The 15590-nt window shown below is 39.0% G+C and overlaps 1 protein-coding gene across 1 annotated transcript; it reads right to left on the bottom strand.

Annotated features, from left to right (window-relative positions):
- Positions 1 to 4902: 4902 nt before the first annotated feature.
- LOC133212350 (sulfotransferase 6B1-like) lies at positions 4903 to 15072 on the bottom strand. Its single transcript, XM_061353621.1, has 6 exons — positions 14299 to 15072; positions 13353 to 13537; positions 12436 to 12562; positions 10053 to 10147; positions 8818 to 9004; positions 4903 to 6739 (listed from the first exon to the last, which is right to left on the bottom strand). Exons 1-6 carry the CDS (start codon positions 14441 to 14443, stop codon positions 6621 to 6623), a joined length of 858 nt encoding a protein of 285 aa, XP_061209605.1. The 5' UTR covers positions 14444 to 15072; the 3' UTR covers positions 4903 to 6620.
- Between the last annotated feature and the right edge of the window lie 518 nt (positions 15073 to 15590).

Here is a 15590-nt window from a genome sequence, read left to right as displayed (position 1 = left end):
TTTTCCAGAAATAACTCCAAATGAGTCTGGTTTATATCCAGCAGGATTAATTATCCTAAATGTCAGCATTATAAGAGCAATAGTAAAGTATGTCCAGTGGAAGAAAACTACCATTCACCATTATGGAGAAACCTTTTGCATAGATGAGTTAGTTAGAAAAATCTTGTCATTAATGCACTTGTCTTAAAAATCCTTGGTTGGTACGTTTGTTTCTCTCTTTTTCTCACATAGGTTTGTCTATCCCCATTGCTGATCCTAGATGCATTTGTGTATGTGGCTCTGTTTTAGTAGAGCTTTTCCTACTGCTAGATACTGGAGGAAAGAGAAACAGTTGAGAGCAGCCCCATTCTATAGCTGTCTCCCACACCTCCATAGCATTACAGACCACTTCCCTAAAAGGGGTGCCATTATTTCTTTTTGCAGATGGAAGGACTTTTTCAGTTGCTTATAAAAAAAAAGCATTATAGGGAATGAGCAGTGAGCAATGTGGAGGCAATAATACCAAATCATTTAGGTTAGTAAAGAACAGCTAACACTTAAAAAGCAAACTGAATTTTAGTAATTAAGAACACAAAGATACAAAAGAACAAAAAGGATAAAAGTAATTATTCCACTGTATAAGTCAGTGATTTGCATGTATCTTGAACACTGTGTTTTGTTTCTTGCACGTTAAAGAGGTTGTAGTACTTGAACGGTTTGGGGGAGGATAAAGTGGATGACGAAGGAATTGGGTTCAGTGTGAGCAACAACCAGGTAAGAATTCTTCAGTTTGGAAGAAGGAGGGCTGCAGGGAGTTGTGTTAGATATCTAACGGGGAAAGACTGCTGAACAAACTAGCAGAGACCAAAAGCATACGCCTGAGTATGAATTTATTGTGTTGTATTAGGCAGTGCTTTCCAGTTTTCCTGTGGCCTCAAAACATTTGCAGCTCAGGAATTTCCATAGCTGGACATGGCTTATAGACATTTCATAAATGTCTGTAAGCATACTTAAAATGGCCTTTGGCCATGTGTTCCATGAATCTGACACTTGATAGGATTCCTCTGGTTCTGAGCCTTGGTTTCTTCCTTGTACAGGAAATACCCAAGTGCATTTTTAGCCTTATTTCAGAATATACATTCTAAAATGCTCATTCTAAAATGTCAATGTGTAGCTCTGACACAGCACAGAGCAGGACATAGCATTGCTATTACTGATAGGAATTAATCCTTTAATCCTCAAAGCTCATTGAAAATAAGGCAGAATTACACACAACTGTGTAGAAGTGCATGACATAAGCTGACTCAATATCTGTCGTTCATAGACACTAATGGTAAATTGCGCATGAAGTTCTTGGACAAAATGTAATTGGAGGTTGGGAGAATTATTCAGGAAAATATCACGTTTATCCTGTTTGCTCACCTACTCTTGCAGACAAGTTTCTGGGCTAAATTGATGTATATCTGAGCTAACACTGCCATTTTTGTCTTAAATGTGGATATAGTCTCTTCAGGGGTGTAACTTCTACCTAAGGCTGTAGTTGTACAATGTTTTATTACCTGTACAGTCCACATTAAGAGTGTGGCTGGTTTTGTTCTCCCACCATGCTTCATACCCTGCTAGGTTTTTACTAAACGACTTTGAGCACCTTGCAGCTCATAAGAGTGAATCTCCTCAAGTTTCTTACTTGTTTAGAGAAAGCACACATTCGATTTATAATGAAAACCAAGAGATTTCAGGGGTTTTCAGGATAAGGCTGCAGGCAGTGCATGGCAATGTCGAGAACAAGCTAACAGGATCTGTGCTTTGCAGTGCATCTGTACTGATGCCCCTGCTGAGAAGCAGGGGAACTAACATCTGGGCTGCTTCAGTTAAGGTACTGTCATTGGTGTCTGAGTTTGGCTAGCACAGAGATACATGAACTAGCACCTGCTGCATTTCATTCACCTGCTAATGGAGTCGCGCTGTACCTTTTCTTTTTAATTATTATAATGTAGGTAAATCCTTAATTTAGCCAGTAGGCAATGCTGTAAACTAATTAATTCCTACTCCTTCTTAAGTAGCTAGGCAACTAACCAGTTTTTGCAGCACAGTGATACCTGTCTGACTGTTGGGTTAGGTCTAAGTAGTTTACCAAGGTCACAAATGACAGAGTACAACAATCCACTTTTATCCTTTGTTTTAGTGAAAGGTCCTGCAGGCAGAAAAGGAAAATCTGATTTTATTTCTCCTCAGCATTTATATTTGTTTATATGGGAGTGCCATCATCTGCCCCATTGTCCTGTCTCTACTGTGGCTGCTGGTAGATTCTCAGTGGTGCGGATTGGTCATTCCTGGGTAAAGTCTTGCAGACACAGGCAGTCAGAAATGAGAGTTCATAAGCAGGCTGTGCATCAGGCCTGTCCCTAAGTACCCAGACACAGACTTGCTCCCCCCAGACCTGTGTCTGATTCCCTTTAGAGTGCTGTTTTTGAGCATCCTGCAAAAATGAATGCCTAATTCTTGTGCAGAGCTTTGTGGTTAAAACAATGCAGTCAACAGATGTCAGTGAAGAGCAAGTATTTCGGTTCCTTTCAGAGGCAACTCTGCTACCCTTCTACTGGCAGAAAGCCTGAATGGCTGCGAAGCCCGCACCGGAGTGGACATGTCCCTGGTGCCTTGGGATTGCGGCTGTTTCCAAGGCAGCTGCTTCCAAGGCAGCTGCTTCTCTTCTCTCAAAAGACCAGTTTGGAAAAAGGACAGAAGGAGGCACAGCGATGCAAGTTCTGACTTCATGTATTTATGTTGCTGGGATTTCCACTCGAGCAGCTGTAGGGAGCACCTGCTGGTTCCCTGCTGGGGCCATGAGGTGCCGCCGCTCCTCACTGCTTGGCCAAGGAGAAGACTCTTCTGTGGGAGCTCAGGAAGGGCAATGTCTCACCACACACATGCTATCTCTGCCCGTCCTTTAGTATATATAGTCTCTGTGGTATGCACGACGGGCAAACAGATTCAGGAAAAGGGGAGGACTGTCTCCTATCCAAGTTAGTAGAGAAGTTGCTGCAGAATTGTGTCTTATGGTTGCGGGTCCCTTGAAAGATGGTGGGTTGTCATCACCTGTGAAGCTGGAACTGGTAGAAGAGTGACACAGCCACTCAGTTCTTTTCCCCTTTCTGAACACAGATTGTCTTCGTCACCGTGCTCAGCCCTTTCTGCCAGGCTTGATTCCTTCTGCCCCATCCCCACTGGTCTTTGCAGCAGGAGCATCCTTGGCTCTTTGTCTGTAATCTGTGACTGTCTTTCATCAGCTGGTCATGAAGCAATCCCCGTGGAAATTCCTTCTGTTCCTCCACATTTACTTTTCCAGCTGACAGATGGTTACATGTAAACCCTTGCCTTGATCACTTGAGCATCTCTGTTTTACTTAGACCCAGTGTAGAAACCCACCAATTGATCTGCCCTGAGTTTTCTCTATTTTCCTATGACTTATGGTTTCAAAGATCACCAGATCTGACTCAGATTCCTTCCCCCACCTTCTTTCCCCCCCTCATTTCTCCAGACTCACTTGCATATTCTACAAGGCGCAAGAAGGTATTCAGAGGGATATTTTTTTTTCTTTACCAGTCATTGTTTTCCTCCAAGGAACTGCTTTAGGTATCAAACTTATTGTATTAGAACTGGTGTAACTTTAAGTCGGGTCACTAGGATGTTTATCTGAGCACCTTTTCTTCTTTGAGAGCCACTTCAGAAGCTAGTTGTGTGCTGTTTTCAGGAAAAAGACCCTTGAAGCAAGGCCTGAAAGTCACATGTTCCTTTCACAAGAGTTCTGGCTCCCCAGACAGTCTTGCTTGCTTTTTGATCTGACCTGAAGGCCAGGTAAGCCCGGATAGCAAGCAAAGCAGGCTAACTTCAACAAGAGGTGGCAGAAGCCTCTTATCTCAGCTCTGATGGCATAAATATTTAATGCTGTCTTCTCTAATTAAACCAGTCTTTAGAAGAGCCCTTAACCAGGAAAAAGGAATATATTACCCAAATAGTAAAGCAGTATTGTAACCATTTACATGTAATAGAGATTGCATAGGGCTTTGTTTATTCCAAACCTACTGTTGCTGTGGTCTAGGTACATTTTGGACCAATATTTTTATATTTTGTAGGATTGAAATATCCCTCTCTCCAGAACTTTTAACTGCCATAGAAAAAAGAAAAATGGAGAGGGGAAAAGTCATTTTTACAACATCTTACTGTGGAAGTTTTGAAATTTTTCACATCTCTGTGACCTGTCAAAATGACCTGTGGAGCAGGACTGACAATTCTTTGCAAAGTTCAGTTTGAATCCCTCCACTACAGTCATAGGAAGGGGAGGGGGAGTAGCAGCGCGGTGGGGAGAGCAAGAGAAAAGAGAATGAAAGAAATGGTAAGCGTGGCAACTGCTGGGAGACCCTGGTTGCCAGTAGCTAGCACCACATCCCTCCATCCTTCAGTAACAGTACCCAGCCTAGCTTTCTGGACCTCTGACATAGGCACATTTTGGTATGCTGTCCTCAGCTGCACTGGGCTGTGCCAGTGCCTAGCATGAACCTGCGACCCTGTAGTTGTACTAGCAGAAGCTGCTTTCTTTCTGTTATGCACTGCAAACAGTTGCTGTGCTCTACCTCAGGTGTGGCTGCATTGTGTAAAGCTGGAGGAAAGCTGTATTTGGAGATTAAAAGTACTGTAAGAGTATGAAGTATTACTGAGAGGAACTTTATTTTGAAAGTACATTTAACTCTGCAGTGCAGTGCTAGAAGTCCCAGAGCTGCAAAGCACTTGCTACTTTATATTCTAATGCTATCTCTTCAGCCAGCTCAGGACTATATGCTTTAACCCTTGATCCACATGGAATGTCCTCACCCTGTCCCTTCACACACGGTTTCATATGGTGAATATATGCACTGCTGCTGGTTTTCTTAATGCAGTTAATAAACTTGCTTGCAAACTTTGTTTGCCCAAGGATCCTTGGGCTTTTTTCCATACTGAAAGAGCTAGAATAAAGTCTTTAAGTAAAAAGCCCAAGCATGGTCATTAGCTGATCTCTTGCCACTTACTAATAGTGTTAGAATGACATCTGAAATGAAGGTAACGGTGGTCCATGGCATTTTAGTGAGAGAAAATGTGATTTTAGTGTCAGAATTGCATAGCACACAAACAAACTTCCAGTTTCCAAATGGGCATTTGCATAAAACAGTGCTCAGGGCAGCATCTTGCTTGGATTGTGTTGAATTGGTAATTGTCAAGGGACTGCAGTTGAACAGGCTTTTCTCTCACTGATTTCTTCAGCATGTAACTTCTATCTGATTTGTGCAGATGACACAAAATCAGTAGGTCAGCTTGCACAAGCAAGGTGTGAAATAAGAGGGCTGTGTGGCAAGTGTGAAATGTGTGGCTAGAGAAGGCTTTAGTGTTTCGCTGTAAATAAGGCCATACCTTAGCTTCTCAGAAACAGAGGACAAAGCTTGCTTTACTGATGTATACCTTCAGAGCACACAAGAGTCAGAGTAATCATGCATGTCTGCATGAGTTTCTTTTTAAATAGCATTTGCTATGTTTTTTCTATCTAATGATGCCTTGGCATTGCATGGTTGGGGAGATCTAGTTTGGGGAGAAGAGTCTTTAAAGCCAGCCAGCAAAGCGAATTGAAGGTGAGGACAGAAAATGTATCATGGAATAAACCAGAAGAAAAATCCTTTCCAGGTTCCTATAGAAGTCCCTCAAATATGAACACAGAGAGATGATTCTTGGAAAATCTGTCTTATCAGAGCAGGATAAATAAATAAGTCTTGTTCTGATTAAACTGTCTCTGAGTGCAGTCTGTTTACCGCAGTGGAACTGTTGACTTCTGTTGCACAAGGACTGTGAAGTAAAATGCTTCTCATCAAAACACTGGAAACAAGCATTTTGCAGGAAGAAAGTCAAATGGAAAAAAAAAACCACGTTTGTAGTTCCTCAGCATATGGTGCTGAAGTTTACATGGAGTTATATTAGTTGCATTTAAAACACAAACACTATACAGTACTTAACCCAGAAATGTTACATCAAAGAACTTCATGCTATATATATATATATATATAAGACATTTAAAAGACATTTTATAAACAAACTTCACTTCAGATTATCAAATGTAAAGCTGCAATTTTCAACTTCGGTATCAATAACAGTCTGATAAAATAGACACTTTCCAAATCATGATAGATCAAGAAGGGAACAGGGCTGGGGTTAAATCTTTGGTCATTTTCTTATGATGTAGGTTTAGACTTTTCATATATTCACATTCTTATAGGTTTGGTTTTACGTTTTTTTTCTTAACATCTTACATAAAATTCCTTAATTATATCTAAGACATCCATTCATATCTCTCTAGAGGAAAAAATAAATAAATTATAAGGTAGTTTTGGTTGTAGAAAAACAAATCTGGCTCCTGACTTCGTAAAATCTTATACATCTGCCCACTGAAAACTGAGTTCAACTCTGGCATAGTGTCAGAATTTTCCTGTCCCCAAAAATCTCTTGTTTACTATCCCGTGTGTTGGGAGGCTTATAAACTTAGTGGGAGCCCCCATTCAGAATTTGCCACCAACTGCTCTATCTGTGTTTGTCAATAACTGGATATTGTTCTTCACATGCAGTCAAAATTCATAGGTGAGACTTTTTGCCATTTTGCTGAGCTTCATTTTCTCATTAAATATCTCCTCAAACCTTTGATTCTGTTTTGGAGTGAAATGGTTCTTCCAATCACCAACAGTGCCTAGGAGAGCAGGAGCAGAAAAAGAGCAGTAAGGTTAGCAATATATAGTGCAGAAAATGATTTAAATGCAACCCAGTTTGGTTAATGTTGCTGTTGGCACAAATTGTTAATATATTATTAACCGTGGTCTCTGTGGTAGATCATGATCATAAGTCATTGTTTTATTGGCCTGGTGGGACTCTGAAGGAAGCAGCTGGTTTGTCATTCATAAAGGCTGTTAACTCTCAGTCCCATACTTGGCTAGTGCCAACAGCTGAGTGGTACATGAAGAGCAGCAGGTTTCCTAGATGGATTAGAGCTCTTGGTCATCTCAGCAGAGAGGCATCTTCTGCACCTGAGATGTATACAGTTAAAGGTCTGCTTTAGCTCTTTCACAGGCAGTAGAGGAAATGATTACTTCCTTTCTAAGCCCATCTCATCCTACTCAATGTTTAAAACTCATCAAATGAATGGTGCCCCAGTAGCAGCCATATGTCTCCATTGGCTAAAGAAGACTCCTAAAAAAGGAGCCCAGAATGACTTGATAGATGAATCCCACCCTCACACCCACTTGTAGCCCCTAAGGCTTTCTACAGAAGAGGTGTCCCACTACGTAAGAGGGCAGTTAGGTGCTTCTGGGTGACCATGCACACTCATGTTCAGTGAAGTGTTTCGACTGTTATCCAGTTTCAGCAAACAAGAAATTGTTTATTAAACTGACATATTTGCATGAGACAATGTGTACAGTGCATCCTCTAAAGACCCTGCATCCTGGGGAGATTCTGACTGGGCACTAAAGGAGATTTTTTCACCATGAGAACAATCAGCTATAGGAATAATTTCCTCAGGGAAGAGGTGGATTCTCCAAAGTTGGACACTTTCAAGACTCGGCTGAACAGGGTGCTGGGACACCTAGCCTAGGTCATGCTTTGCCAAGAAAGGTTGGACCAGATGATCCCTGAGGTCCCTTTCAACCTGGGATTCTATGACTCCATGATTCAATCCCAAAACAGCTAACTAAAATAGCATACTGGACAGCAGAGACAAGAAAAGAGAGTCTGAAGAATAATGTATATGTATAAGTCTTCTGTAAACTGCAACTACCTAAACCCCTGGGATTTACATAGAAACTACTTGGAAGTGAAACTGTTGGTGTTTTTCAAAATTTTCAACATGCTTCTGTTAAAGTTCACTGACTTAGAAAAGTGTATCTGAAGATTTTGTTTGTTTTTTGCTGAGAGATTGTATTTTGGCATTTCCTTTAGCTCGTTGCTAAAAACAGTCTGAATTAGGGAAATGTAAAAAAGCATTTCCCTATTTATTAATTGAAACAACTTTTGGTTTTAAACTATCAATTATTGTTCAAAAATTAACTAAGTAAAATTAATCAAAACCCAACTAAACATGATGGTTTGATCTACTTATTCAAATCTGAGGAAATGTTAGGAGCAAGAAAACAGCTCCTGCAGGTATTTTAAAGTCCCATCTGAGCTAAGCACTGTTCAAGATTTTACCACAGATTCCAGCTTGGCCAGGGTCTGAAGGCTACCTGTGAGGCCATCAAGTGATTGAGTCATTCCTTCTTTTGTTGTTGTCATTGTCAGCGTATTCCTTTTTCAATATGCTTTTTCCTAGACTTCAATAAGATAAGAGATAGTATGGAGGATAAAGGCTACAAGCAGTCTCCTTTGGAAGGAATGTGTCTAGCTCTTTCTAAAACAAAGTGACCTTTGCAGGTTATATCAGACAAGACAAGTTGTAAAAGACTGAAGTGGTCAACTTTTAGATAAAAAAAAACCCAAAAAACCAACAAACCAGAATAATGTTTTGTGAAGCTTTCCTTTTAGCATGAAAGCTCCAACCAAGCACTATTAGACTGTTTTTCAGACTCCCCCAGGCTTCCTTAGCATAAGTTTGCATTTGCAACCAGAGAATTTAGAAAGAAAGTGGTTTTTAAGATGGCTTCCAATTGCAGGATTCTGTCACTGCTTCCTGGGGCTGATTCAAAACATCACTACCATTCAGGAAAGATCTGGACTGCGGCCTGTGCCTGGATTCCCACTCCTTCTTCTGTGTTAAGCCCATCCAAAGGAACTCACCTTTTCTGAAAATTAGCTTCCTGTTGGATGTCAGTGTGCAAACAGTGTGATTGGGATTGCTGTTCTCCTTTTCTGTGTCTCTTTTCATCTCTGAGAAGGAGGACTTCTTGCAGATGTCTTGGATATCATCATCACTGATGTCTAAACCCAAGAACAAAATCATGTCCTTTACAACCTTAGGAAGATCCTAAGACACAAGAAAGATGAAGCTTTTATATTTCTGAGCTGATTGTCAGGCTTCTGGTTGATACAAAAGTGATTCTTTTTATTACCTACCAAGTTTATCACACATTTATTTGCTTTCAAGCAAAGTTAAAGATGTTATTGGACTGTGTAGATGATGAGTGCAGTAAACTTGATTCCCCTCTTACCCATACTCACAGAAATGAGTAAATGCTAAGTATGTGATATCAAACACAGTTAGTTACATTGTCAATTTTACTCCCAGTGCAGGTAAAGTGTCCTTCTGTCTCTCAGAATTATTTCATTGTGAGTAGAGAAATCGTTTAAGCTCAGCTTCTGTGTAAATTGCTTGTTTAATTGGAGGTGCTATATCTACAGATCCAACTGGTTTATTCATATACCTTAGTGGATTCCCTCCTTCTCCCCCCCGCCTTCCCAAAAAAGGAACAAAACTATTTCAATGGAAACGCCAGAAAGTGTTTTCTATACACCCAAAAATTGATTTTATGAAAGCTAAAGTTTGCTGGTATTTGTCTTTTTTAAAGAATAACAAAGCAGTTTCTGCATAATAATCTCCTTTCATCAAAATCTTCCTACCTCTTAAGCCTCTACTTTTCTTGTATGTAGGGAGCACAAGTCCCACTGACCATGAGTAGTTCTGTTGTCTTACATTACTTTATGAAAATTTCACCCAAACTGTCAGGTATAGCAGGTTAATGTGTGGCCCTAAACAGATGTCCTTGGTTGATCTTTCCATAGGAGCAAGAACAAGGAATTCGAAATGTTTTCTGTAGCTTGGGGAAAACACTGCAATATATGTCCCACTCCTACATCTATGAAATGCAGCTCTCATAAGGTTTGATATTTATATAACTTCTGCAGTCAGAATTAGTTCACTAATATAAAGTTCTGTGCAAACAGGAGATATGCCCAAAGACATACATTCACATTTTCCTTCTTTCTCTTTCTTCATTATAATATGCTCTTTGATATTTTAATGATGTTAATTTACAAGTAATGCATCTTGAAATAAGAGCAGAGAGCATATTTACCTTCTTCATGTCTTCATAGAATAAAAACAGGATGTTTTTGTCATTTTCATGTTCTTCCCAACTTAGGAAATGATCAAACCAGGATCCACAGACAACTGAAAAGAAAACCCATGTAGAAGAGTTTCATACAAATTTTATTCATAAATAACTCTGATAGTATCTCACAGATTTAGGGGAATGACCCCTTCATAATATATACCCTGTATTCCTTTAAAACAGATTGCATTCTTTTTGTGAAGTGACTCAAGCTTACCATTCTTGTTTGAATACTTTTTCATATTAAAGATGCAGATACTATTTCAAGATATGATTCTGTAGTGGGAACAGGCTCCAAATCTGAGAAAAGCCTAGCAATGAGGGGAAACGTATTAGCCTAATCAGATCTGAGCACCTCAGCAAATGTCTGTATGACTGTGGCCACAGCTAGAAATATGATCCCTTCACTAGGCAATGAAATAAAGAGTCTGTAAAATGGAGCACGCTTTCGTTAGCTGTTTTGTGTCAGAAGGGGAGAATCTGCATTATTTTTAAACATGAAAGAATTGCATAAAGAAGTTATGCGAATACATCATTCAGCTAATGTCATAGATACCTTACAGTTTTACAGCTGACTCATGGTACTTGTTTTGTCTGAATATTCCTTTTGCTAAGCCATAGGAGGACAGCTAAATTTCAGCTTTCTTTTAAAAAACAAAGTTCTGACCCTTCTACTTGAAAGAGAAGATGGACTGCATTGAAAGCTAATTTGAAAGCCTCTTGTAGGGTGATGAGAAGAGGCCTGGACAGAGCAATCACAGCTAGCCTTCTCGAGAACTGTGATTCTGCTTTATAACTACCACTAGAAAAACATAAAACTGTAAGGGACATTGGTTTGTTTGCAGACTGTGAGTTACAATTAAGTATTTTGCTGAATACTCCAGTGCGTAGACCTCTCCTGCACATAAAGTACTGTTTAATTGCAAATCACATGTGCTCCACAGTATGCAATTAAACCCTGCTCTCCTGGTCAACCACACTGTGGTCAACAATAGTGTAGAATAGTGCTCTTGGCTTCAGGAGTACAGCACACAGCCTCGGAGACTCCAGGGACAGCATCACAGTTGTCACTGTTTGTCCTCACCCTTGTTCTGAACTGAGATTAACATTGCAAGAGTACTACAGGATCTGAATGACCTTAATATGTTTCTATTAGGAGCAAAACCAACATCTCTGTATCACCTCTTACGTAAATTTCTGTTGTAACCAGCATAGTTATCTTTTTATGCCATATGTAAGGACACAGAAAATAGAAGGTGGCTACTAATTTACAGATAAATTACAGATTAATATAATCCTCTTTTATGTTTTTCACTATCATATGTTGAGAGTTGATACTAAACAAGCCAAGATACTGCACATCACTGAAGGATGTGCATTAGGGCTGCCCTGAATGAGGAACACAAGTATGTGAGCCAAGGTGTATACAGGGCAGTAGGCAGATTGACCTCTGGAGCTCTAATGTTGGTGACTGCAATGGCACTTTTGTTTCAAAGTTTTCAAGCCAATCTATCATTGTTGCTGTTATCTTCACTATGGTTGTATAGGAGGAACATGTCCTCAAAGAAGTCATAAAGCACTAAAAATGGGAGTGGATAAGTGCAATATGGTCCTGTTGTCAGTTTCCATGCCAGAATGGCCACTCATAAAAATCTTACTCTAGTCCTTGGTCTTTGGACCCTGCTACTAAGACACCACATCAAGCAGAGCATGTTCAGCTGGGCTTTATGAAAGCATCTAGACTCCCTTTGAAGGTGCAATAAAGGCTGTCTTCGAGACTGGAGAAGGCACTAGACCTGCAAGCATAGCTCTGAGTGCAGCCTGGGGACGGTCTCCCCATGTGCCCCATTGCCCACACTCTGGCATGGCAGAGGAGCTGTATACACACACCTCCTCTTTCACAGTTTAAACATGAACTCTGGATGGGAAGCAGCCTGTTAGTGTGGTTCACAAGACAAGGTTGAAAATGTTTTACCACAGGCGAATCGACATTAGAATCAGCAAATTGTCAGGGATTTCAGAGTGTCTGTGGGAAGAAATAAAACCAGTATCTTGTCTCCGTTTTTAAGCAGGTATGTCAGAGGACAGCAAAACCCTGCAAAGGGCAGTTGTGCTGAAATAATGCAGCCACTTATCAAAATGTCTCCTTGCAGGGCTGAGGATAATACCTACTATTTGTTCTTGTTTATTTTGGCATTAGAATTCATCCTGAAAAAGACCCAACAGCTAAAGATGTATGAAGAAAGAGTTCAATAAGGAGTTTTCACATAGTACACATTTCTTGATTCTTCCTGTGCATAATATGCTAATGTAAACTTCAAGGAGAAAATGTAACTTTTACCCTTACCATCTCCTTTTAAGAACAAATCAAGGAAAGCAGCCCAAGTGTCTATAGTGGGAAGGTTTGGGTTATCTCTGTAGTAATGGTACATGGAAACTGCAGTATCTTTTGGATTTCTGCTGATGTAGATCATCTGTAAATGAAGATGATATAGGTATTAATGATAATACCTGTGTTCATTTTACCTCATGAGTCAGTATGGTAGCTAACACATGAAACCAATATCTAATTAACATTCACAGGACTGATGCAAAACATAAATTTTGACCTTTCATTCAAACTAGCAGTGTCCCAAAAGTATGGATCTGAGTAATCCTGAAATTATGAACTTCTAATATAAAATCTGAGACCCAGAGCTTATTTTTTAAAGATTTCCCACATTAGCATGGGAGAAGCTCAGAACTGTGATCTGAATCTGCTTCCCACATTTCAGTTCTCTGTTTGCCCCATAGATCTTTACAAAAAAGTCTTCACAAAGCTTCAAGAGGAGGGGCAGAGTACCTTCACCCACAGAATGGCCCATAATTACCCAAGATAACTATTTTCTAAGCCAGTCCTCCAGTGAAACAGGGCCATGAGAGCACCCCTATCACCTCCCCCCTACCCTTAATAATATATTTCTGATTGAAAGAGGTTGATGTTCTGTTATTTTCATGGTGCCTGGTATACAAATCACCCCATGGGAGCAGTGAGGCAGGAGCCCAGAACACAGTCCCTAGCCCAGATCTCTGCTCATGGTGCCTTTGGCAGTTGATCAGCCGTGTCTCCAAAATTCACAGCAAACGACTTCAGGAAACTGTAAATAATTCAAAAATTTATAAGGATTGTCCTTGTTTCAGCTGAGATAGACTTAATTTTCTTCCAAAATAGATTCCTAATAGCCACTTAACATATCTTACTGCTTTTATGTCTTTTTGCCTTACCTTGCATTTTTTTTTCTTAAAATTTGCAGGTAACATGTTGTAGTCTAAGTGAGTTGGAATGATTCTCTTTGATGAGAGTTTATTCAGCTCTTCTAGTTTGGAAATGTCTCCAAATTCAATGGGAGATGTTAGTGTAACTTGAGTATTGTAAAGCTTTGTTATAACTCCTGCAAGCCAGTGAGTGCCTACAGAAAAGTAATTTTAAGGAAAAAACAAAGGAAAGAATATTTGTTACTGAGAAAAAATGTGGAACACGCATTGTGAAAGAGCTTCCTAGTGCACAAGTAATACTTCTAATCCCCTAGCTTCAAGAAAATTTACATAGCTGAATCATCCCATTGACTCCAAATGTAGAAATACTGGAAAAATTAGGGCTGTAGCTGAAGTACAGAGTAACTGTATGAGAAGTGTTCATGCTGGTACCAAACCAGTCTCATTAGAGAAATGCTTGTCAACTGGGATGTGGTTATTTTTGTTATTTATTTTACAATTATCTGGGTTTTATTTCCTTATCACGGTTGGAAAGTACCACTTGAGCTTCCTCTTTGGTATGTGCTTCTGTGTGCAATGAGATGGAGAGAGAGGGAATAAGAAATGAATACATCTATAGCCAAGATCCATACAAATACCTTAATATGACTCCTGACTTGCTCATAATTGTATGTAGAAAGTCCTTCAGAAAATCCTTCAAGTACAGATTTTGCTTGCAAGAAAGAAATATTTATTTGCTTTCCAACATGAAAACACCTGAGATTATTTTCAATTAAAGAATCAAATTTAGATAAATATCACTTTTTTTTGTACTTGAACACTTACAAACAGAAAAATATATTCATATGCTCAAACAGCCTTTCCTGTTTCATGAACACAGACATTTTCCAACTAGTTTAAGCAGAGAACAAATAATTGAGACTTTTTGCAATTAACATCTAAAAATAGAACTTACCAGACTTGGGATAGGAAACCAAGAGGACATCATCTTCTCTGGCGTCAAAAGTATCCAAGGATTTTAAAAGTTCAGGAGAAGACATGGTGGTAAAGGGAATCCCCTTAAACATGTGAATGAGTTCTGCCTCACTAGGGTTGGACATGTTTGCTTAAGTCTTGGATTCCTGCAAATCGGATAACAGTGAAATGAAGAGGATTTAAGAGTCACTTCTCAGTCAGATGGTCTGAAGTGACAAATTGAGACCAAGCAATAGAAACTTCATGCTTATATACTTTGCTATGTGCCATGAAGTCATATCAGGTATTGATTTTTTCCAGGTAGTTGTTAAAGGCAACTGAAGTATTCAAGTTAATTTGATAAATAACTGAAATGTTGTCATGGAAAAGTACGTCATTTGTTACATCTCCAGATAAAGTAATGAGGTGATAGTTAAAATGTATTAATTATAGTAAATTACTAGAATGAACATTATATGTTGCCTTAAAATATGTTTAATATGATTATTCTATAAGTTATATCTTGCTGGAAGCTGTTTTAGCTTCTGAGGAAAAAGCTGCATCTTAAAATACTTTTTATGAGTACAAAACCAATGTCTTATTTTATGTGAATGAATTTTTTTTTGCTTCATTTTACCAAATACGCCACAGATTGAATTATCAAAAGTAAAAATCAATTCCAAATGCCTGAATTCTGTGATGTTAAGGTACCAGATTTTTTAACATTTTAGAATTTCAGCCTGAGGCATCTTAAAAACAGAGGCACTTAGAGGCACAATCATTTTTTAAGTTGTCATGTGTGCCCATAACAGTAGTATAGACAACAAAAATCCCCAATTTAAAATAGATATTTAACATTGTCTCGAGTTCTGCATGTTTCATGACTAGAAGTGGCTGAAGATTTTTTAATCTTTCAACGGAATATCATCAGATATCCAAAATATTCATCAAAATAAGAATTGCTTGCAGGAAAGAGGCACTTCTCAATTAATTATGTGTTTTGAAATGTATTTTGAAAAGAAAGATAATATTTGAATCTGTGGAAACATATCATTGTTGGTTTTTGAAAGCTCCACTTCTGTCTAAAGTGATTTTAATGCACCACAGGGAAATAAATAACTCAGTTTTCAACCAAACCTTTTTTTTTTTTTTTTTTAATCCTTAACATTTTCAGTTTTCCTTTCAATGGCCACAAATTGATTTACTAATTTTTACATAGTTTTCCTCAAACATCCACTGTCTTAGCTGTTTGTATTGAAAACCTCCTACAATATTTTCAGCTGGAGCCTTTCA

This window comes from Neopsephotus bourkii, unplaced genomic scaffold (genome assembly GCF_033783945.1).
Source record: "Neopsephotus bourkii isolate Nb327-2 ecotype Australia unplaced genomic scaffold, CSIRO-AGI_Nbou_v1 NB_690, whole genome shotgun sequence".
Taxonomy (NCBI): domain Eukaryota; kingdom Metazoa; phylum Chordata; class Aves; order Psittaciformes; family Psittacidae; genus Neopsephotus; species Neopsephotus bourkii.
This window is presented reverse-complemented; position numbering and strand designations above follow the sequence as displayed.